Consider the following 26,793-nt stretch of genomic DNA (forward strand, 5'->3'; position numbering starts at 1 on the left):
ATTGCCCTCGCTTGACTCCAATCTACAGCAAAACGTATAAGATAATACAACTATCCCATCACAGATCTTCCCGTCTGTGCGTCGCGGCATGCTTTGTTTCAATTTACCAGAATCTGTCCTGGTTGTATTTACAACTTTTTTTTAGCTTCTTTTTCATCTGTTTCCCTTCCTCTTTCTCGGTACCTTTTGGAGATTTTCGGCAGCTCCACCCTCCCGACTGCTGATGATAAAAGAACAAAAAGGTTCTCTCCCTCCCTTCCCTTCCCCTTCTTTTTTCCCCCTCTTTGTCCTGCCCTGCTATCCATCACCATGTTTGTCGTCAACTAGCGGACGCAAAAAGTTCGCAACGGGTTGCTTGCTGCTGCTGCCGCAGAAATGCTGAGAGAATACATAAAAAAAGCAGCGAAAAAAAAACCCGGCAAAGTCATGTATATATAAAAAAAAATACTTGTACTGAAGCACGAAGCAGTCGTTGACTCCCGTCAGACTACACATGGGTCAAGGAGGACCATTAATCTTGTGGTCCAGCCTTGTCCAACCACAATAACAGAAAAAAAAAATTGGCCATCTTGTCGTACAAATGCCTCACAAAGATGAAAGAATAAAAGGCAAAAATTTTTGTATGTTCCTCGCCACTTGGCTTGCAGGAAGAAACAATTCCGGGGACTCTCGAAGATTATATTGATGGACCTGTATCCTTGGTGAAAGGGTGAACTGACAACGTTGCCCCTAATCGGGCAATAATCGCTGCCCCTTCTTTTAATGGTGGTTTTTGTTTTTTGCCCATTAATCGATTATTGCTTTTTCGCTTCTCTTCCTCTAAGCAATCAGGTGGGAAAAAGAAATGTTATTGATATGGCTGGCTGGCATTACATGAAAATCTCGAATCGGACATGTCTCCTTCTACTGGAAAAGAGATTTGTATAAAGAGGATTTGCACAATAATTGCTTACCTTTTGCTTGATAATGATTTAAGATGGCAGAATTATATACCTCCTCTTATTATTTTATTTAAATATCGAAGTAATAAATATCAATAATAGGTTTCAATAATGAAAATATCACATTGAACCGCAAAGGAATATTTCTTTGCAATTTAAATATATATATGCATATATTAGATGTATATTTAAAATATATTTCTAATATATGTATATAAACATAATTTTCCAGATGTATGGCCGAAAAGAAGAAACTTTTGAAATTATAACTTCGATTTATTTCATCACGGAAGACCTATTATGTACAAGAAAGAAGCGATAAGCAATGCATCAGTTCACATTGCTATACAAGAGCAAAAGAGATGGAGGTTTGTCCCTTCAGTGATTTTACTAGAGAATTTCTTTGCATGTGCCGATTTAGACAAGGAAATCTTAGATATCTTTAAAAAAATTGTTGTAAGCATCAGGAATTTTTATCCCTTTTCTCTGAGAGTGGGAAATACGAAAGTCATCAGTCTTTTAGAGCGAGTTAGAGAATAATTAATAGAGTAAAAAAGTGGAAATGGAATCAGGAAATAAGAGAATATTTGAGAATGAAATTAACATGGGGTGATTTAAGGTGAAAATTAGAAAATTAATTAGGATTTAATTTAGATTTAAAAATGTCATTATTTATATATATACAATTTTGGAAATTTAAAATGAAGTTAATTTGTTTCATGGCAGTCAATTACTTCTAGAGTGTATCTAAAAGAGGAAAAAAAATGCTTTATTAATTTTCTCGAATTCGGCGCAAAATGTTTTTTTAAGTTAAAATTGTGTTATTTATTTGCATTAATGAAATGTTACTTACGAAGTTCATTTAAATCATTAACAGTTTTTTAAGTGCAAAATTTCTTGTTAACAGTTTAACTGTTATCAACAAAAAGCTGTTATTTCAATAGGAATTTTTTTTCCTTAAGGCAATGTACTACTTGAAAGAAGACTTCATTTTTATTCATGTTTAAAGTAGAAACATGATACAAGTCTGCGAAAATAATCTCTCTGAAAGTTTCTCGCGTACTACTGATAAAGGTTTCCTCAGTCACCTGGATTGGAAATTGAGGACATTGAGAAAGGCTGTGAGCGCCACAAGTGATCAAATTATTACTATCTCAGAAGTCAAATACCTATCAAAATGGAAGGGTAGCAATACAAGTGGAATATCTTCCCCTTTTCCTAACATGGCGTAAAGTAATGACCATTTTACACGCACATGAACGTTTTGTGTTTTAAAGAACACCCAGAATGCATTCTGAGCACCTTTTTATTGCCTTATTAAAGCCAAATTTGTTACAACTGCAACTTTAGAAACAAAATAGTATACCAAATTTCATTTATCTAAGTTTTTGCATTTTTGAATTATTGTATATCCAAGCATGAGAATGAGCAGAGCGGCAGGCGACCAACACTTTGACAGAGTTTCTTCAAAATTTCATAAAGATATACACTTGAATGTTAAAACTCTGTACCAAATTTTAGCCACTTAAATCTGTACATTTTTTAGTTATCATGTTCTTTTGAATTCGGACAGACAAACAAACTTCCTGGGGGTGGATTTCGTATAAATTTTGACCGAAGTCTACAAATTTGGTGTGTAGACCACACACCAACTTTTATCCTTCTAATTCAAAGCGTGTTTAAATTATTAAGTTTACTGACTGAAATTATTAAGTTAATAAACGGAAAGGTTCTTTAGTGTGGAACTCAATGACACACACAAGAAGTAGAGTTAAACCAATTTATTAACTCAACTCTGAACTCAGAAGACAGTGACTGACAGATCTTTTGCTTTTATATTAGCAGGGAAAGTTCCAGAATACTTTCCTGGAGACAGCAAGAAAAGTCCAGAACACTTGTCTGGTAAACTAAAGAAATGTCCAGAATCTTCTGGAACGTGAAATAAAGGAAAACATGAAATCAAGGAATTAAATATTGACACAGACGATGAATCGCATTGTCTCTAGCGGGATTCGAACTTACGATCTCTTGATGAAGAGACCAGTGCTATGACCAGTGCGATTGCCTCTTTTCAATGCGGCAATATAATTCTAAGAACTTATTGTCGACTCCTAAATTTCAAAGAATGAATTTGGCAATTTCAATATTGTATAAACCTTTCCATTCTCTGTTGACACTAAATATCCTAAACCAATCAACCATCTTAAGATTCCTAAATTTCAAGGAATGATTTTAGTTTTTTTAATATTGTATAAATATTTCCATCTCTGTTGGCACTAAATGCCCTAAACCAACCAACCATCTTAAGGTTCCTAAATTTCTAGGAATTAATTTAGATACTTTAATGTTGTATTAACATTTCCACTCTGTTGACAGTCCTAAACTAACCAGCCAACTTTAGGCTTCTAAATTTCAAGGAATTATTTAATAGCTTCATTTGTTATTGAACATGGCATAAATATTTTCATTTATGGTGTTATTAAACGTCATATACCATCCAACCAGCCAACCATCTTCAAGTTTCTAAATTTCACCAGCGTTTACAAATGTTTTAATTTTCCCACTGATTATTAGTTCAACAGCTAGACATCCACTTATCATTTCTTTTTTCCCACCATTCACAACCTGTCCCACCCCCATTCCTCGGTCTTTTTGGAAAAGTTATTACACCCCCTAAAAAAACCACCGGAAGAAAAAAAAAAAGATTCCATCCGCTTGTTATCCGTACCGGGGGCAGATCTGGAACTTTAATTAAAGCATCCATGCCGGAGATGAAGTCCGCCAATCCCGAATCTTTCATCGTAGCTTCGGGATTAAGAAGTTCCCCCTTTTTGCAAAGAAACTCTTGCTCCAGAAGAAGAAGAAATCTTCCCGGAGCGGGCAGATAAAGAAGAAGAACCGCACAAGGATTACCTTCATTTGATGATCCCGCCTAATCTAACGTGTCAAACGGTGGTGGAGGCCCTAGTTAGCAGTTATCCTCTTTTCCAGGCTTGTCTTTTGTGCCTTCTGGCGGCGGAAGAAAGTGGAAATCCTCTCCTGCGATTATTGTTATGTGCAGACATGACGGTTTTTTTTTTTTTTTTTTTTTCCCCTACTGTGAGTGTGAAGTGTTAATTGAGTTTTATCAATTTGCTTTCAAATGGAAGAATTGATTGCATGAAGTAGTTAGTGCAAGAATATAAAAATGTGGGCTGAAAATATAGTACCAGACATCCGGAAGGTAAGCTTTATTATGATTATTTATTTTATTTACTTATTTATTTATTTGTTTCTTTATTTTATTATTTATTTATTTTCATAGTTTGTTACTTTGTTTTTGTTTTCAAGTGTTTTATTGGTAAATTTATTGTTTGATTCCAATGTTTTTTTCTGAGCTGTAAAAAATAAATCGGTAAATTTAAATTACTTTTTTTTTAGCAATGAACTTTTTGAGTGTTTTTTATGAATGGTTTTTGTATCCAATTTTTTCTCTAGGCTGTAAAAAAATAAACCAGTAAATTTTACATTTTTTTTAGCAAAAGTCTTTTTGAGTGGCTTTTTTTATGGCTGGTTTTTTAATCCATTTTTTTTTTTTTTCTATACTGTAAAAATAAACCAAAATTTTTTTAAAAATTTTAGCAATTAACTTTTTGAGTGTTTTTTTTTATGGATGGTTTTTGAACTAATTTCAAATATGATGGTTCCAATTTCTTTTTCTAGGCTGTAAAAAATAAAGCAGTAAATTAAAAAAAGAAAATTTCGGCAATGAATATTTTGAGTGGGTTTTTTTTATGATTGGCTTTTGAATCCAATTGTTTTTTTGGACTGTAAAAAATAAACGATTAAATTTTAATTTTTTAAAGCAATGAATTTTTGAGTGGTTTTTTTTTACGCACGGTTTTTGATTCGATTTTTTTTTAGACTATAAAAGAAACCAGTCAATAAAAAAAATTTTTTTGCAATAAACATTTTTAAGTGGATTTTTTTTTCTTCTTTTTTTTTAATGCATGGTTTTTTTTAATCCAATTTTTTTTCTAGGCTTAAAAAATAAACCAGTAAATTAAAAAAAAAATGTAGCAATGAACTTTTTAAGAGGGTTTAACTAAATAGAGTTTAACGTTTAAGAGGTTGAAGGAACGTTAAATGTACAAACGTTTAAGCGGTTAACTAAAGAGGGTTTTTTTTATAGATGGTTTTTTAATCCAATTTTTTTGAACTGCAAAAAATAAATTTGTAAATTTTAAATTTTTTGAGTGATTTTTTAAACAGATGAAAAAATGTCCAAATAAATTTGTGTCTTGATTCAAATATTAAAAATCTATTATTCTATGAAGCGCCTTAGTGGAAACTAATTTAATCTTTAAGTGATATCTAATTCCTAAAAAGTTTAGGGTGTTTTCTTTTAATTTTGTCAGAGTTTAACTTGCATTTATGCTTTTAAGGATTCTCCAAAAATCATCCCCATTTTACTTCTTATAACATGGAACCATTTAAATGAGTATAAATCTTTTGAAAAATATCACATGGAATCTTATAATGTAACTTTCGATTGAAATATCTAATTTATTTATAAAAATTTACTTTGATTTGTATTTAATAAACGACAAAAGTATCATTATTCATCTTGCATCTTTACTGACACGTAAAGAAGCAACCATGGGATATTTAAGAGTCGTCGGCACGAACAATCTTTTAAAATTTTTGTCTCCGGTAAGTGATATGTATTATTAGATTTTTCTAACAAAAGACCCAATGAAAACTTTTATTACTGTTTTACGGGCAATTTCTATAACAATTCTTATTTAAAATTGATTAATTAAATTTTATACTAAGCCCTTTAAGAACGGTGACTTAAAATTCGTCCCATGTATTTAACCCAACTATTTATTCACGGCTTTTTCCTAATAATCAGAACTACCTTCAGTCAGAATTTATACACAATAAACATATCTTTTTTCTTGTATCAATCATTGAAAAAATATTTAAAAATATATATTCTAAGCATTAAACTGTCGCAACATGTGCCAGGGATATTTTATCCAAAAAGATTTGAGCATTTATTTCGTTACATGAATTTACATATATTACAACTTTTAGAATTATCTATGATGTCAAATTACATGATATCGCAGTCGTATCATTTCAGTTCACCTTGTCTTTCACCTTATTCGGACATAAATCTTTATCCTTTTCCAAAATGTGCAGTGGGTTCCTAAAAAAATATGCACGGATTAGATCACATGTATCATGTAAGCATAACGAAATGCGTTAGTATTGTTACCATAATTACCATCATTTAATAAATTTTTTATTCAAATTTTCTTTAAACCTTCATCTCAATCGCTCATGTGCTCTAGGACAGGAATGAAAGAAAAACGATGGTTTTTATATTTTGGTATTAAAGTGCAGTTTTGAAATATTAATTCTACATGACAATGTCTGAAGTCCGAATTAATAATATAATATGAATTACTATCAATAAAATATAATATGAAAATTTCTTTCATATCAAGTAGTTGAAAATTATCACGTTCGCTGCCACAATTCAAACTTGATATTCTGGTTATCTATCATTATATATAATCGTTCACTGCCGTCTGTAACGCGGGGCGGAGTTTAAATATATTCTCGCCCCTTTTATTTACATCATTATAGAATGCAAGAATACTAACTTCTATTTTGATAGCAAGTATCTCAACGATGTTTTTCTTTTTCTTTTTAATGTTTAAAATAACTGATTAATATGTGCACAGATAAACCCAAGTCAGAATAAATAACCTTTATTATATTCTCCCTTACAGACCCAAATGAAGTGCATTTCTAATATCTTCTTTTGTAATTTTTTATTTTTATTTTGTGTTGCATTTTTTTTTTTCTGGTAGTGGGTCACAAAGTGTTTCAAACAGATTTGAATAATTATTTTTCATTTGAGTATTCGTAAACGTTATGAATAGACGATAGTTATGGACGATCTTACTGCAGGAAAACCAAACTTCTAATGTTATTTTATATTTGCATATAAATTATGCTTTTTATTATTATTTTTAAGCGCTCTGCTAATATAAATGAGATTTTCTATAACAACTCTCATTAGTTAATTTGTGACAATCACCAATGGTATCAAGAAAATACTGTTTAGACAGCACATTTTCTAGTCTAGTTAGATAACCCCTTCTTTGCTATCTCTTAACTATAGAAGAGAAGGGGTAAGCTAATTAGATAATTAGTTCGATACAATTATACTGTAACTGTGACACGCAATAGCATCACGCGGTAGTCATCTTATTAAAAACTATAAATAATAAACCATTTTCATTAACAGAAATCTTACGGTGCTTAAGCGAAAGTTGGGTTTCCTTTTAAGCTCAAGTTGTTACCGTTTTTTACCCCAATTCCTATTGAAAAAAAAATCATATGACTAATTTAATGTTTTAAATTAATGTACAAAATGAATTAATTTTCTTTGAATAATTTCAAAATGTTTAGGATCGCAATGGGTGAAATAAAATTCAAAAAAAAAAATCTGGTGATTGATTTAATGCTTTAAATTAATGCACAAAATAAATTAATTCGCTTTGAACTACTTCAGAATGTTTAGGATCAAAATTTGTGAATTTGGATCATTGTTAAGAAGTGAAATCACTTATCAATGATTTAAATTCACAAATATCAATGACTTAAATTACCTAAATATTCCACTTAAATTTCCACATTGGTACGCCACATCATTCTCAAAACGTTTGATCTATTAACATGTTGACTGTCTTTTAAGCGTTTTTTTTGACACGTTCTATTAGCCATATTCGATGACATCAAAAGCTCTCATTCAGTATAGAATTTGATGCGAGTAGAACATGCTTATGTTTAGTTTATTTTCATTTGTTTTAACACCGTGTGAATCTCTGTGATTCACATCTGCTATTTTATTAGATATCTGTGATTTACATGTGCTATTTTATTAGATCTCTGTGATTCACGTCTGCTATTTTATTAGATATTTGTGATTCACATGTGCTATTTTATTAGATCTCTGTGATTCACATCTGCTATTTTATTAGATATCTGTGATTCACATCTGCTATTTTATTAGATATCTGTGATTCACATGTGCTATTTTATTAGATATCTGTGATTCACATCTGCTATTTTATTAGATATTCCCTTCTTTATTCCGATTAAAAATGGGCCGCGGTGGCCTGGTAGTAAGGTCACGGCTTCGGAACTGGAGGGTTTCAGGTTCGTGACCCGATTCCACCGAAGAACCGTCGTGTAAGGGGGTCTGTTGCACGTTAAATCCGTCATAACCAAACGTCCTCCCGCTGGTGTGGTGTGGAGAGGGGGTTGCCAGCTCAAGTGTCGTCCTCGTCATCTGACCGCGGTTCAAAATTACGAGGTCCGTCCCAAAATAGTCCTAGTGTTGCTTTAAAACGGTACGTTAATATAACTAAACTAAAAACTAAACTGATTAAAAGATAGTAAGCATCTTATTAGAAAGTGGTCCGAATCACAAAACATGGGAGCGAACATGTTAGATTTAATTATTTATTGGCTGCCACTGATACTATTTGATTCATGCCCGTGATCCAAGTCTTCTATATAATTAAATTACACCTTCACTATTTAAAAGACAGCAGAAAAAGAGTCATTTAGAAAGATAAAAAGTGTGAATCATAGGTGTGAGTCAATCGCAAAAAATTTGTTCACTGTGATATATTACACACTTGTCATATTAATATACTGAATCGAAATGCATTTGACATTCAGAGCTTTATTTGAAATTTTAAAAATGATGCGAACTTAGAACTTGTTTGAGTCAAAATATTAAGAAATAAAATTATGTTTTGTCTGTTTTTGTATTTAGAAAAATGAAATATAGAAATGCAGTTAAATGCGTATGAGTAAAATTAAGTGAAATTTTTTCTTCTTTTTTTCTTTTTTTTTTTCCCATATTCACTCTAAATTTTTTTTCTAACTGTTCTTTAAAAACTACGGTAATTTAAAACTATGTTTCCTGTCGAAATATTTTAATAAAATTATTAACTAAAATGTTAACAAATGTAGACTTTAGATTTTATTTTTTAATAAGTGTGAACATGGTGATATTTATAAATTGATTAACTATTTATTAATTGCGACATGCATGAATCGAAAATCATTCAAAACGTTCTACATGACTGACAGCAGGAAAACTTAGATCTACCAAACGTGGCGCATAGTTACATCTTGAATAATATTGGATATGAAAAGGATCTGCAATATTTTAATTAGTTTTTTAACTAAAAAATTTATCGAATGGTAATGTTTATCCTCAATATTTTTGTAAAATACAATCACACAACGCCATAAACGTACATAACAAAATATGTAAATAACAAAAAAACAAATATATTTTTAGTATAAATAACAAAATAGTTAACATATTTGTGAGGGTTATTATCTCCCATTTTAATAAATTTTTCAGTGCTTAAAGCGTGTTTTACATCAATATTTTCATAATTTTAGCTATTGTTTCATACGTATGTGCGTTGCGTTGATATTAAATATATTTTTAGCAGACTACCGTTAGGTATAATTAAACATTTTTTTTTTCTTGAAAAAAATTATGAAGTTTACGCTACGTTGTTCCAAAGTAGAATTTGAAAACGCGTTAGTTTAGTTATTTTAGAGCAACACTGAGGCTATTTGGAGACGAATCGTTTCATTTTGAACCGCAGTCGGAAAATGAGAATGTTTGTTAAGATGGTATTTTGTAATATATTTTTCACTCTCTTGTTGATGCTAAAATTCGGAAACTTTGCATTCTAACTATACAATTTCTTTACATTTTCAAAACTTCGATGCGCTATCTAGTTCGTTAACAATCAATAAATTTAATTATTACCTTTAGCTAAACGTTGATACAAGATATTTTAAATTTGAGTTTCAACTTTGATATCTCAAAATTACATAATATTTTTTAATAATAAGTTGTGAAATTTATTATTTAAAAGTTGAAAATAAAAGTTATTCAAGTTGAAAATAATAAAAATAAAAAAGGTTTTTTAAAGCATTCTTTTATTTACATATTAATATTAGCGCTATTGGCATATTCCTAATGGCGTAAAGTGAAAATTAAAGATGCCAACCCCTTCTTAACTGAAGTCAAACAATGAAAATTGGGCCAGCTCAAAGCAACCCTTCCTGTGTAAAAGCACCAAAGACAATCGCAGAGCACTAAAGGACAAAACAAAACATCGGCAACCGGCTCATTTATATCAAGTCCGTTTAAATGCCAAACAAAAGAATTAAATAGTGGATATTTAAAAAAAAAGTAAAAATAGAAATTTTAAAAAACGGAAAGTGTAAACATTAAATATACAGAATATGAGAAGGAGGAAATAATTTTTCATTTAAATTATAAAAGCAAAAACGAAAGCGTAAAAATTTGAGATACTAAAAGCAATTCTGTAAGAAATTTAAGCCACAATGAATAAATTATTAAATTCCTTAAACATTCATACAATATTTTTTAAAAATAATTTTAATGAAATGGAAATTCCAGCTTTCTTTGAGTACTTCTATCAACATCTCAGGGTTTTTCAATTTGGTATTTATCGTCTTAGTTTTGATAAATAAAAAAAGCAATTTCTTGCTTTATAGTAGACTAATGAAAGTGTTATTAAAAAAACATTTTATTTTATTTTTTAATTAATAATGTTTAATAAATGTAATCAAGAAGACGATGTAAATTATCGTTCAAAATAGCCGCATTTAAAATTGTGATTTGAGAATAAGACACAATACCTTGGCTTAGATTCAAATGAAAGAAAAATCTCATTTTCAGAAAAAAATCCATTTTTCTGAATAATTTAAAAACAGGATTATATTCAAACTGTAATCTTCACTCAAAATATTTAAAATGATTTCAATTTTTGATTTCGTATCAAATGTAAATTTCTTATTCTATTAATTATAAACAGAAGAGTCGGCAATGAATATGTAACTCAGTACAATCAAACCAATTGTAATTTAATAACGTATTAAAAAGAGGAAACAAGAAGTATGAAAAAACGCGCTGCCACAACACGTTGCAGCAACAGGTAAGATTTTCTTTGGAAAGAAAAATCAGGAAGAAGCGATTTCTCATTCAAAATACAGAACAGCATGATGGGATACGCTTTTGTTTCTTTTTCCGGATATCTGGTCGATAGAAATACGTCTTCTGTGCGATAAAAGAGAACCACGTCGTGCTGCCATCTGCCGGTGTTTGTTTTAATTATTTACATACATTCTTGTGAAACTGGATGTGTCGTATTAAGGAATATAGAATTATAAGGAAATAATCATATATATAAGGAAATCTGTAGCTGTTTTTTAATATTTTCTCATGAATAACTAAATTATAGTAATTGTGCTTCAAAAAAAATTTTTTTTCGTAAAATTTCACTTTATTATTTTATTGAAAAGTATATGTCTTTTAATATTCAAAAAGTATTGTTTTAATTAGATTATATCTTACCAATTCACATAGTTTAGTTTAAGAAATTAAAAAATACCTTAAAAGTAAACTAAATCCTATAATTTGATTGTTATATATGATCATTTATAGATTAAAAAGTAATGACAATACTCTGATGTTATTAATATTTGAAGGGAAAAATTATTTTTACCTAAATGTTTTTGTCAGATATATTAATTATTCATTTACTTAAATTTATTTTTTTGTATTGAAGTGTCTTGATTCTTCTAAAATATAGAGACACAAAGAAAAATAAGTTTATTGAGTTTATTTATATTAAAATATAACAGATTTTGGACTTTTGCTATTAAAGATAGTGTTTAGATCTGCGTAATTAATTGTATAACTATTGAATCCTCCTGAAAAAAATTCCAGGCTCTTTTCTTGGATATGTTATGATAAATTACTTCTTAATCATTAGTCATCAAATATTTTCATCGGTTTAATTTTGTTTGTTTTTTGCCAGTATATTTATTGAAAAGTAGAATTAGTATGTGCAATGAAACAAAGATAATTCGAAATGGCTGGGATAAAATAAAATTTTGATCAATCCGAAAATTCAAATAAAACAAAATTGGGATCTGTTAACTTACATTAAACAGGAAAATCAAAAAGCCAGAAAAAAAATTCGAACTACTATTAAAATTCTAAGTAGAAAATTCGAACTAAAACTGAAATTTAAAAAGTTTAAATTAGCTTATTTACATTATAATTCCTAAGAATGTCTTATAAATCACCTGTAATCCTGCTTTTGAAAAGTTCATTGAAAAGCAAAACTGACATTTCTTGTTTCTATTTTTCTTCATAATATTTTTATTTGGAATTTTTATTTTGTCTTTCATGGCATTTAATACAGATGCGAGTATAATTTTTTTAAAAATATTATTAAATTATTATTATTATTATTATTATAACTTTTTAAATAATGTTTTAACATATTATGACTAGACGATAAAAATTTTATACGCTATTCTTACTGTTAATTGCCACATACGCAGATAGAAATATAAATGAAGCAAATAAAAAACTAATCGAAAATTAATCATTTATTTTTTTTAAATATTAAATTCCTCTTTATGATGTGTTATTATTGTGTTTAATTATAAATTTAGAATTTTAGAGGGAATTTATTTACATTTGGGAAGGGAGATATCAGTGCAATTTGGTACCTTTTCTGTATTAAAATCGCCAAACCAACTATTTATACATTAGGTAATATACAAGAGGGTCGTTACTTTTTATAACTGATTTAATGAAAGATAAATTATTATAAAATAAAGTTACAAAATTATAATAAGCGTCTCATGAGGCTGATCTTTTAAAATTTAATTTATTTGTTTTTTTTAATTTATTAACTATCTTTCTAAAATATCTCACATGAATTTAAAGACATTCTTAACTTGATTGTTTTTCAGCTAATATTTAATGTTGGAACGAAAATTACTTTGCATTCTGCAAGAACGCAAACACAATTCTAAAAAATTGACTTTAATTTATGACAATTCCATGCTTTTTTAAAACATAAGGTATAAGGAATTAGAGACGTGTCATCATTTGGTTTAACTGCGAAATGTGAATTATTGAAATTAATTTTTAAAAAATACTTTGAATACTGCTCAGTTGTAGGCAATATTTCAAATTATTGAATTGAATTCCAAACAGATTTTTAAATATTTATCCTAATGAGAGATTTATTTATTTTTGCTTATAGACAGAATTCCTTCAATGAAACACTGGCATATTTCATATATAGAAAATTTGTCTTCGCTCTTTCTCGTCGGTCTCAGGCCGCGGTAGAATCGCGGCAGACACTCGACTTCTCCGCCGGAAGAATGCAGTTTATAGGCCGGTGAATCTGTGGAAGATTCGTCGTGTATATGAGCTTGGTGTGTGTTAAATATATCTAAAGTCAATTATCCTTTGTTGGTATAAAATGCAAGCTTTAAGAAGAGGTGGCAATTCTGGTGTCATCTTCAGTCTGATTATAATTCAAAATAATTTATCTGTCTCAAAACAGGCCTTGTAGTTTCAGAATAGGTCATTAATATAACTAAATTAAAATTCGTGTTACTTGTGCCTGACATGTTTTACTATAAGTTACTGAACATACGGAGATTACCATTATAAACAACTGAATGGATTAGCGAGAAAAAATTTTTTTTTATTTAAATTACACTTTATACCTGTCTAAGAGAAGTAAAATTATGCATGTTTATGTGATTGAAAATATTTCTTTCAGTTATTGTGTTCTTATTACAGTAATTTATTTTACCGTGTAACTCCAAATAGAAGCTTAGAGCTTACTATATTACTAACTCAACGACTTTTACAGATAATTTTCAGAACAAGAAAAAAGAATTATAGGAAATCAGATTTAGACTATATCAAAACGTTATATCATTTTGAATGTACTTAATAATACAACATAATCCATCAATATAACCGATTCAATCGACGATTATTACCTTCATAGAATATTATACAGCATCATGCAATTTTTCAAAATAATCCATATCAGCAAGTATCTTGTTCTATTTAGAATATAGATTCAAAAATCGAAAGAAAATTTGGAAAAATAATTTGTAATGTCATCAATTTATCTCATCATGTATAAATGTTATATATTCTGTTCAATCAAAAATTTCATGAAACCTGAGTAGAATATTTTTCAGTATCGTGCAAGACTTATTCGCTATATCATAAAACAATTTGCACTATTTAAAATAGAGTTTTAAAAATAAGAGGAAAAACTGAGAAAAATAATTTGTAATATCGTTCATTTATCTATTCATGTATAAATGTATTATAATCGATTCAATCAAAAGTTTCATATTACCTTCGTATAATATTGTATATTATCATGCAATGTTTTTGTAATATACATTGCATATTTTTTTTCTGTGTGAAAAATTCTAAACTCTTGTTGGTCTATGTATAAACTGTATTGATAGATTTTTATAATAATATAAAATTAACATTTCCTTATCCTTCATTCAATCATTATTTAAATGAATGGGCTAATATTGAAACGGATATTTTGAATGGATTTAGGCTACATTTTGTGAACTATATATCAAATTTTTAATAAATCTATGAAAAAAAATTTTGAGTGAATGTATGAGTGAAATTATTGAAGCAAAGTTTCAATATTCTTTGAATGCTAATTTGCTTTCTCTATATAAAATATTTGTATAATATTTTCTTATTAAATCTAATTTAATAATATTGTATCCTAAATATTTGTTCTTTTTTACGTAATATTCTTTCTTTTAATAAGCTAAAAAAATTTATATGTTTATATGAAAAAAATCGTAATATTTTCCACTTAAATTTCGAATTTAGGTAATAACAGACTGAGTTATAAAAATCCTTTTATTTTAGTTGCTACTATTCGTTTTACGTAAACTTATGTTTTACAAATTAAAATTGTTCTTTTTCTCTCTCTTTCTCTCTCCTTCTCTCTTTTTACATATTTTAAATTTTTTTGTTACACAGAAGTCAGGATGCTTAGTTCACATAATTTATTTTCCATTTCCTGTTCTAAAAACATCCATTAAAATCTATATGGCAATACCAAAAAGATGAATATCAAAACATCTGTTAAAACGTGCATGGAATCCGAATGGGCAAAAAAAGAAAAAAGAAAACCAATGTGTCCATTAAAAATTACATAAAAATGTGAATAAGTATGGGAAAAAACAAAAATGAAAACAGCTATTAAAATCTACGTGAAATGAGATTGAAAAAAAATTTTTGACATCAATTTCTTGCTGTTTTCTGTTCAGAAATCATTTGCTTTAAGTAGCATTCCGTTTAATTCAAGTGAGAGCATGCGTGTTCTTGAATATCCATGCCACAGCAAAGCTGAACGGCATTGGACTTCCAAAGTAGTGCTGCCATCTTTTAAAAACATATAGAATTAGAAAGGATATTTGTTTTTAATTTAAAGTAAATATATTGATATATCCTGTTTCGCATTACTCAGATTCTACAGAAAAATAATTATGTAATTTCATTTTCATTTCTAGTTTTTAAAAATACCTTATAATATGTTTACAATTTTGAAAACCGAGTTAGGGTAAGTAATTTAAGATTTTCGACTTATTTCAAAAACAAGAAATTTTTCTTCTCTTTAATAAATGAGTACAATTATAATAATAAAATAAAAGTTTTGCATTTCTAAAAAAAATAAATATTAAAAACGTTGCTTTCTTAATTTTGTATTTGAAGCAAGTATTTGGTAAATATATTTAAATAATTTTCATGTCATTTATAACGAATATTACAGTATATACTTAAAAATCAGCCGAATTATATTTACTAAGACATTTATTTTTGTAAATTTCTTATCTTGCCGAGTTACAAATACTTTTAATTTATGTCTATTCTATTTCTATTCCTTCATGTTCGTAGCTTAACATTAAAGATGGGTTAGGAGTTAATTTAATTACTGGAACTCTTTAAACTATGGTACCATCAGAGGAGATAATGTTAATTTTTTAATGAATATTGTGTTTTAATTCCTAACAATTTTCGAGAATGTGCAGAACAGATTGAAACGATTATGCAAATACTTTCATTATGATATTTGGTGCGAATGGGGAACAGTTATAGGTAGATTGTCTTTTATTATCTACAAAATGTATCTTTATTTTGTCTATTTTTATATAAAAAAAATCACTCTACCGAAAGTCTGTAATATATTATTGCGTGACAAAAATAATAATCAATCAAGTAAAAAAAATTAAAGTTGTAAACATTTTCGTAAAAGCATTTAAAATATATATAAAGAATTTAATACATTGTAAACACTTAATCATAAAAAAATTAAAAGGTATGTTGAAAATATCAAGGTTTTTCCTAAAACTTATTTCAAATTTTATGAAATTTTTAACCAAAGAAAAATTATTTATATGATTAAATTTAGGAAACACATAAGTGCTTATTACTAAAAGTTCAATTCAGTTAAATATTATCTTTCTGCATGCACTTGTAATATGTTTGAAGGAAAAGCTCCCCTGTCTTGTTTCCCGTCATTTATATCCTGGTTTTCAATTATTGCATGCGAAAGTACAGATGCACAAACACCTTGACGGATTTTGTTTCAAATTTGATGCATATCTATATTTTAGACGTTAAATATATTTAGCAAATTTTTCCTAACCTTCATCGTTTTATAGTTATCGTAAGAACTTATATTCGAAACGTGCATTTCTTCAAAAGTGGATAGAAATCTACAAATTTGTTCTGAAGACCATTTACCAAATTTCATTCGACTTATTCAAACCATTATTGCTTCATCGTGTTCACAGACAGGCATAATTTCAAAAACATGCTTTTTCGCACTCTCTTTGTATATTTCGTGTGCGAGAAAGTAAGAACAAACTCTCTATATATTTTAATGCACATAACCCCATTTGGTAACGATTCATTATAATATTATATATTTCAAAAGATTTATATTGCAGTTAATGTCACTAATCGAGTATAAGTAATAAAGATTACTTAATAACCATCTGAGACGTATGGGTATTAAAAATCAAACTCGGTGGCCTAAAGTAGAATATATCCTTTATAATCAAATTTAATTCGTTTTTTAATTATATAGTAAAGTAACAGAAACATTGTACCGGCTCGGAACGTCTGACCTCTCTATGCGTTTATAAGCTTAGCTTTATGAAAAATTAACAAGAATTTCCTTTTATCCAAATACTTCTGACTTAATACGTAATTTTTGACATTGCTTGGCATAATTTTACAGAACGATGTTTTTATGCGCAATCCATAATGCGAAGCTATCCAAAAATACATGTGTTTCGTTTTAAGAATTTTACCCTGGCTATAAAAAATGAATTAATGAAAGTCTTATGGAAATTTTGAAAAAAGTACAATGCAGCTAGAATTGTTCTAATAGGTTCGATATTTTTTGTGTCTAAATTCCTTCTAATTTTAAATTTATAGCTAAAATTTACTTCGATATCTATTTTTAAAACAATCCCTCTCTCCAAAAAAAAAGCATTTTTGACAGAAAATTTTGCTTTTGTAGCGATAAATTGAAAAGTAGCCATGCATTTAAAGTGTCTAAATAAAATGAATTAACAAAGTATTAAAGTAACGCAAAAAAACTAATACACAAAATAACGAATAAAATTTTCCATTTCTCCAATATTGAGCAACCAACGATTTAGTCTTTTGACGTATAATTATATCTTTAAAATGTAATATATTTGTTTTAAGATAATTATTAAAATTCCATCATTAATAATTTATGAAAAGCTGCTTTTTTATGGGAATTTATGTGCATGTGAAAAAAGTATGTTATATACTTTGACGAATGCTTATTTGAATCGAATAAACGTAACATCATGTAAAGAACATATGAAGTGAATGAACATAAGAATGATGAAATTAGTATTTTCTGATGAGCGATCATTGCGTTAAAAACTACTAGGATAAAATAACGTGACATCTGGAAATGAGCAAAGTCTACATCATTTAATTACATGTTGTTTTATAGCTGGAAAAAAATTTAGTCTTCTTGTGAAAGTGAAATTATATATGCTACGATTAAAATTAGTCTACTTTTAGTGTGTGTTTTCAAAAAAGTAAATTTTAACTGAAAAAAAATGCCCCAAATTATTCACAGTTCACTAAGTCACATAATTAGTTCACAGTTCACTTATAATAAGTCAATATTGAGTGCTTAGAATTAAATTATCTCTGTTCAGGGCATGATGAAATATGAATATTAATTATTTGAATGTTGATAACAATTGTTAATATATTTAAAATCTATATATGCGAATACATTTCGAAATTAATATACATCATATTTTCAACTGACTTAAAACACTTCAGGTGTTGAATTTTTTATATACTAGGGACTGTTTGTTTGATTTTAACAGTTATTTGCTGTGGCATTTTCTTACGTCATCTATTTTTTCATATTCTTTATATATATAAAAAAAAAATGGTATTATTACTTTTAGAGGATTTTTTTCATTCTAACAGCGATCTATTCTGTGGAACTTTCATAATAACGCTATAGATAATGAATTTTGTTTATATTCGGAACTGCTTCCCTGATATCCATAATCATTTGCTGTTGACATTTTATTACGTCATTCGTTTTTTGATATTTAAAAAAAAACATTTTTTTCCTTTATAGTATTTTTAGCTTCAGTTATTTGTACTATAGTACCACCAGAGCACAAATATTAAATTTTATGTGTACTAGGAACTGTTTGCCTCATTTCTATAGTCTTTTGTAATTAGCATTTTCTTGCGTCATTCGTTTCTTGTTCTTTATTCTAAAACAAAAATCAGTATTATTACCTTAAGAGTTTTTTTTCTTCCTATAGATATTCTCTAAATTTTTTGATGAAAGGAAGAATGTCTTGAATTAGGTATATAAATATATTTCATTTGGGGTGACCAAGATGTTTTTTTATAGACATTTTATTAGAATGTATTTTTTTTTTCTTCTGGTTTGAACTTGTAATGGACGGAGAAATTTAATAATTCCACCTTCCAATTATAATAGTAATGGATTTACGTAATAATTAATTTAATTTTTACAAGAATTATCTCACTTTTTGGAAATTTAGGTAGGATATTATTTAGCATAACAAAATAGGAAGATGAATTGAGTTTTGTTTATTTAAAACTAATTACAATAATTATTTACGTACATAATTTTTATTTTTATTTTACGAACCCAATAAACCCTTTTAAGCTGAACAAATTAGCTTAATCCTTATTTCTGATCCATTCATTGTAGAACTATAAACTACTAGCAAGAATGGTCTCTCCGAAACTTTCTTGCATTTTCTCCAATGCGATGCTCTTCTTCTCTTTTCTCCACTTAAAATTTTGAACTTTGGTTAAGACCGCGAATACCTTGTATGGCATTGGCGGACGATAGTCACGAAATTCAAATCTTAGGCTTGAATCTAGCATTTTTACTGAATATATCCTGCGAATATTTTATTTTGAACGCCTTTTTGTCAACCGATTCATATTGACTCAAAACTACACTCAGTATGAATACAGTTATAGTTATCAGTACAGACAAACAGTACAGTTATAGAATCAGTACAGTTGTTATAGTTATCAGTACAGTACAGTTGTTATAGTTATCAAACAGTACAGTTATAGTTATCAGTACAGACAAACAGTACAGTTATAGAATCAGTAGTGTTATAGTTATCAGTACAGACAAACAGTACAGTTATAGAATCAGTAGTGTTATAGTTACCAGTACAGACAAACAGTAGAGTTATAGTTATCAGTACAGACAAACAGTAGAGTTATAGTTATCAGTACAGACAAACAGTATAGTTACAGAATCAGTACAGTTATAGTTATAAGACAACATACCCATATTCATAGTTTTAATCATCTCGTTTAAGAGCTATTACGTTTATGCGAGTACAGACAGACGGTCAACCGTTTGATGAATTCTGTTTAAAATTCAATAATTATCTATATTTTAGATGCTAAGTCTATGTGCCAAATTCTACCTACCTGTTTGCGTTTTGTATTTACCGAATTCACTCGTAGTCGAATAGCTAGATAGACTTCTTGTGATTTGATTTCTTTTAAAATTTGATAGAAATCTACAAATTTGGTTGTAATTCCATGTACCGAATTTTATTAGTCTTATCATCTAGCTCAAAGTTTTGAGTTCTCGTCTTCATGAACAAACACAATTCAAAGAATGTGTTTTTCGAAGTCAAAGAGGTCTAATTTGTTAAAATCTCTCGAGTTCGAATTTTTTGACGGTTACAATACTTCTATTATGTCTCGTATAAAAGGAATTAAAAACGTATTTCATTTCTTTTTTAATTTTGTTATTATTTCTTGAAATTTCTAATCTGTGAACAATTATGGGTTTTGATAATTAGTGAAAATCGAATACTGTTGTGAAACGATTAATTTCAAACTGTTCTGAAGTATTTATTTTATCGAAAGATGGATCATATATTCATTTTTTATTTTTAACCGATCCAAACATGATGTGCCAATTTAGTTTTGAAATCCATTAAGTAGAAGAAAGGAAAAATACCTTTCTTTTCAATACTACAGAAGAAGTTGTACAATTAGATGACAATACATTATGGGAAGACGTGCAATTAGATGGCAGTACAGCAGGAGATGTTCTATTAGAAGATTAGTACAGTAGGAGAAGACATGCAATTAAATGGCACGCTCATGTATGTTTGGCGTATGGTTATTTTGAACAAATTTCAATTATCATATCGAACATAAATTAATTGGACGCAATCAGTTATAAAGTTATATATTAATTATCACAATCAGTTATACAAACTTGCTATCAGTTCCTAATAGCAAGTTGTTTAAAGGGCAATAATTTTTAATTAAAAAACGTGATATTATTAAATTACTTTACTTTTAATAAAAGATTCATTCAATAACTGTTATTCAATAAACATTCAATAAAAGATTTATTCAATAACTGTTGTCCAAGGTGACATTTAGGAATTGTAGCAACAAACTTTATTATTTATGGATGTGAGTTTGTGGCATTAAACCAGTATTAGATCATTTAAGAGTTTTGATAATTGAATTACCTATCTGGGGGTTATAATAATCATAATAACTCTTTAATCAAATGTTCGATAACTAATAGCAAGTGGAGGAAGAAGTGACTATTCCGATGTGGAAAGCATATTCAATGAATTTTGAAAGTCTGAATTTTGTTCATTTGTCTTTATGGTTTCGTTTCTAAATGTTTAAAAATTAGTAACACAGCGTTATAAAATGAACATTGATAATATTTATAAACCAAGCTTAATAAATTAAAATTATTATTATATCAAAAATTAGACTCACAAATTAAATCAGAATAGATTTTGTAACTTTTTTTTATGTGCATGATGATTAAAAAGACTTGATGGCTAAATTCTGCAGAACGAACATAAACGTTTATGTAACAATTTTTATTTTATATCAGTAAAAATAGAATTAAAAAAATGAATAATTAAGTTCTAAAAATATTTATGTATATTTACGAAACTCAAATTGATAATTTATGGAATAATCGTTGTAATCCCTTTTTTATGTTAATATGAAGAATTCCTCATATATATATATATATATATATATATATATATATATATATATATATATATATATATATATATATATATATATATATATATATATATATATATTGATAAATACTCTTAGAACCGTGTTCGTTCACCGAAGTAGTCGCCATATCTCCTCCTCTGACTGAGAATTATTTCTTTGAATATTGTTGCATTATCGGTATTCCAGAAAAATCGAATATCAGAATTTCATGTTTACTCTTATCTACCATTCTCGTAAAGTCTGCTGTCGTTACGTAAGAAAAAAAATAGTCTTCAGAATATTGATGTATGTTTTATCTGTCACTTACGGAGAAGGCTGGGGAGTTGAATGTAACCACTATAAAATGTCTCCTTACGTTAGTTCTCAAAATACCGATATCTGGGCTTATTGAAAATTTTGAGAAATCTGTCTGCCATGAATATAGCTATTTACTAATTTTAAAAAAATCATTTGAACCTTATGAGCATTTAAAACCGCCAAAGTTTTTACCTTTTAAATAACTAACCGCTTTTGGCAACTAGCTAATTCTGAGGGATTATTTGTTGTTTTAATTCTAATTAATTTTTCTAGGTATCATTTAATACCAATGATTCTCTCAACAAAGTATTCTTAAATATGCTTAACAAAATGTTTTTAAAAATTTAATTATACCATTAGACATTATGTTGTTTAATAGCCCAAAATTTGTGTGTGTGTGTGTGTGTGTGTGTGTGTGTGTGTGTGTGTGTGTGTGTGTGTGCGCGTGCGTGCGTGCGTGTGTGCGTGCGTGTGTGCGTGCGTGCGTGTGTATGTGTATGTGTAAATAAACTAATAATGAAATCAAATCCCATGACATTATAGGAGCATTAAAAATATGTCTTTCAAGGTAATCAATTTTCTAAATGTCCGTTGTCTTTTGAGGCGCTATTATTCTATTTTTTTTTTATATTCTTCATAAAATCTGCACAGATAATAAGCAGAATCATTCTTTTTTATCTTACACCATTAGAAGAAAATTGCACTGTTAAATATTTGATAAAACACTGAAAATGATTTGAATTGTATGGCAAACAATAAAATGTATTGTTAAAAATTATGCAAAAAATATTTTTAAAAATTATCAAAATTTAGTGAAAAAAGCGCGCAATAATTTAACGGCATTTCCAAAATGAATATTTTTTTAAAAAATGTTACTAATAAATTGAAAATTCATTTGTACTAGAATACTTTTTGGAAATTATCATGGAAAAATGCTGATATTTCATTTAGTTCGTAATTAAATAAAATTCTTCTTAAAATTTCAAAAAGAAAAAAATTTTGTGCGAAAAGAGGGGGAAAAAAAGAAAGGATTCAGAAGGTGAAAAATAATACAAATTTAAAAGTAAGAAAGAAATGTGAGAGATAAATTAAAGGAAAATCAGGGAAATAATAATACTAAAAATAGTAAATTTAAGAAAAAAGGAATTAAAGTGAGTTTAATTATAAAATTATTAGGAATAATAAATTTAAAAAAAATTAAATTGAATTTGAGTATAAAATTATTTTTTTAATTTTTTTTTCCTATGACACTGAGTGCTTAGTGGCTACCATTAACCGCTTAACTGTTTTGCCCGAGTGCCATATGTGCATCGATTTATCGAATTTTGATAGTTGTGAGCGAAAAATGAACCATTTATAACGATTATAAATCAATATTATAATTACTTCGAATACATAGATAAGTTAAGTATTCAATGGATTTCCATTTGAATCAAGATAAGAAAATATTCCCAAAATAGAAGGCGTCATCTTATTAGATAGTAAAGAAAATAAAACAGTTAAGGGGTTAAATATAGAGTATCTGTTTGTCATCGATCCGAATCTATACCGAAATTTGTGACTCAAAATTTGTTTAAATTGCTGAGCTTTGTATTACTGCTAATAAAGAATGTTTAAAACGTAAGACAACGTCTCAATCTGAAAGACTTGTTGGACGTAGAGAGAGAAGTGAAATAACAGGATGTAACCTAAAATAATTTTTTTTAAAATTGAAAATAAATTATTTTTGTCAAAAAACAGGAAAAATCAAAAGTGTCATTGTTAAAAGATGGGTAAATATATGCAAAAATAAAATCCATGCGATGTTCGATATTTAATATCTGAAATTCCAAAATTCATTAGAATGGGAACAAAATTTGTAAATATATCTACTTATCGTTTAAATTGGGTTTCTACATTTTTGAAAAAATTGCCGTGAAACAACGTATAAATAAAAAGACGTATAATAAAAAAAATTAATAATTATATGCGGTTATTATAAAATTTAAATACTGCAATTGCAAATTTATTTAAAAATAATAATTAAAAATTTTACGATATATGAAGTATATTATTTATAGTATTGAGAGCAAAAATTAAATTTAAGATCTAAAATGTACTTGCGAAAAGGAAAAAAAAAAATTACTGTTATTATAAATCTCTAGCACTAATTATGCATTTTCTTATTTTATATGATTTATGTGCACGAAAGTAAGTGTTTAATTTTTTTTAAAAACTAATCCCTCCTGCCTTTTTGATTATTTATGAGAGTTCATTACACCATTTTTAATGGAATTAAATTAATGCAATGTCTTTGCATTGGTGTTTTAACTAACAAAATAGGTTGAAAGTAAAACATATTTAAAAGAAGGTGGAATAACTAATTTATATTCTTTTTCGTCATCGCTGAAATTAGAATTATTAAGATGAAAAAAAAAATCCTAATAATAATTACTGTCCTCCCACATTTTCTAGAAATTTTTTTTCTTGAATATGAACGGAAAAATAATGATTTAGGCAGAAAATATGAGAATAACAGAAGGGATAAAACCATGCATGACATCTTTAAATTATATACTTTATTATTACTAAGATTAAGAATAAATCATAACTGTAATGAAACAACATGTAAATGAGAAACTTCCGGGAATTGTGATGAAATGGCGTGGTAGTTGTGTTGTAACTGATGGCACTTTATGATCCCGCTGACAGTTATCTATCAGCGATTTAAGCCGAGTGAGCATCTCTTGTTTTTTCAGTAGCGCCAACTAGAGCCAAGAGTGTGACTTAGCTACATCATGCGTCATATTCGCTTGCACAACCCCATTTTACATGGGAGGCACATTCACACACCTCACAGATAGAACACAGAAGAGGAACAATCATACCCGAACCGAGACTCGAACATGGGACGCGCAGATCACGGGGAGGACGCGCTACCCCTACGCCAGAACGCCGGCTGACGTTGTGTATAAATGAGAAAAGCATGTGAAAGTGTGATGAAACGATCTATAAATGAGAAACGCATAGATTAGATTTACTGTATATGATTAAACATTTATTGCTACATTGTATTCTTTGACTGATAACATGTGTTGCTACATTGTATTCTTTGATTGATAACATGTATTGCTACATTGTATTCTTTGACTGATAACATCTATTGCTACAATATATTCTTAACTCTTCACGGCACTTGTTTTTCTTTTCTTCCCCCCTCCCCTTTATTTTGTAACTCAAATTGTTATGCAAATTATCTTAGAGTGAAACAATTCTTTTGTTTTCTTATTTAAATTTTCGTATTTATTTTTTCGTATTATTTTCATATTTATTTATTTTTGAAAGGACTGCGAGAGTGGAAAAAGATTAACCAACTATAACAATGTCTCTTAACTCAAGAAAAGTCATGAGTATAAATTTTGAAATTTCAAAATCCCCTCCCCATTCAAATATGCAACCACCTTGTTTGCCCATACAAAGTTCTCGGGTATTTCCATACTAAATATGCAAAACGAGAATTCTCGTTTTGAGTTTTTAAAAAAAAATCTCGTTAATTTTTGAGGGAAATGCGTAATAAAACATCACATCTGGTGCAAAGTAAATAAGTTTTAATACTTAAAAAAAAACAGTTTTGACTTAATATTTACAAAATCAACTTCTCAAAATGCATTGTACGTATGCTCTGAGCATTTCGAAATATGCCCGTTTCTTCTCACAGTGGCTAACTGCATGCCAACATCGTAGTATCAACTAAAATAAAATCAGCATGCAGACGTACCAATCAATGTCTTTCTGAAGTAATTGGGTTCGATATCCTAATTCTTTTAAGTGCTTCCATTAAAAAAAAAAAAAAAAAAAAAAAAAAAACCAAAGGATTCAGATCTGCTGATCGTGACGGCCACACAAATACCACGCCCTCCAGACGTTCAATTCAACTATCAGGAAGCTCCATAATTTTAAAGCTAGTATAATGTTGTTTACCGTTGTTTTACAAACAGGTGTCTAAACTGTTCTTTCCTTTTTGAACTGATCTTCTTTCATGAGCTAGAGAAATTAATATTTAATTCTCATCCCTCTTGTAATTTCGAAGGGGGTTTCTGTAAGGCTTAATCTGACGTGGAGTCATATATTTTCAAATGTATTTTTATTTTCTATGCTGATAGAAATATAATTCTTTGGACGACTTTAAAATAAACAGAGCGAGGATTCTCGTTCTGTACAGTTTGTCTGGGGTAATCCGAACATCCTATATGTTTGTTAAATTCGTACGAAATTACGCTTTATTATGAATAATTCCTAAAATCATGTAATCGAAATCTCATCTTTGAAATTTTTCCATTAAATATAGTTAACTAAAACGCTATATGTATCGTTAGTTAAAATTTATTGACGCATTTTGTTTTCCTATTTACATGCATATTTTGGGTTACTGAACGATTGTATACGCATAGATGAGTTCTTGAAATGTGTTTTGAAAGCGGAATGGTATTGCGAAACGTTTAAAAGCCTTTTATCTATACGATACAGCTCAAATGTGTAATTATAATTCATTTTGAATTTTAAACCAATAAATATATGGAAAATTAAAATCAGATGAAATTTTTCTCATTGTTAAAAACAGTACGGAACAGCGAATTTTCCCTTCGACTTTTTCTGACTGTTTCACAATTTCTCGAATTTTGTGATTAACATGGTCGTATAATAAAGGAAATCGATTATGCATTTTGGAGATCTTCCTTTATCGATTTAACCTAAAATTTGATGCTAATCTATAATTTTGGCATAAAAATAACACGCCAAATTACATTCTTCTAACTCTTTAGGTTTCTGAATTTTATGTGTACATGTAACTCCATTCTTCTAACTCTTAACTCTGAATTTTATGTGTATACGTGTAACTCCATTCTTCTAACTCTTTAGGTTTCAGAATTTTATGTGTGCATGTAACTCCATTCTTCTAACTCTAGGTTTCTGAATTTT

At 28.4% G+C, this 26,793-nt stretch overlaps 1 protein-coding gene across 1 annotated transcript in view; it reads right to left on the reverse strand.

Annotated features, from left to right (window-relative positions):
• Positions 1 to 6,033: 6,033 nt before the first annotated feature.
• LOC129971323 (uncharacterized) overlaps positions 6,034 to 26,793 on the reverse strand; it is a 202,564-nt gene continuing 181,804 nt past the window's right edge. Inside the window, exon 2 of the mRNA XM_056084961.1 lies at positions 6,034 to 6,135. Coding sequence (XP_055940936.1) covers positions 6,083 to 6,135 — 53 coding nt within the window. The 3' untranslated portion in view covers positions 6,034 to 6,082. The remainder of the gene's footprint in view (positions 6,136 to 26,793) is intronic.

The sequence above is a fragment of the Argiope bruennichi genome, chromosome 1 (assembly GCF_947563725.1).
Source record: "Argiope bruennichi chromosome 1, qqArgBrue1.1, whole genome shotgun sequence".
Classification (NCBI taxonomy): Eukaryota; Metazoa; Arthropoda; class Arachnida; order Araneae; family Araneidae; genus Argiope; species Argiope bruennichi.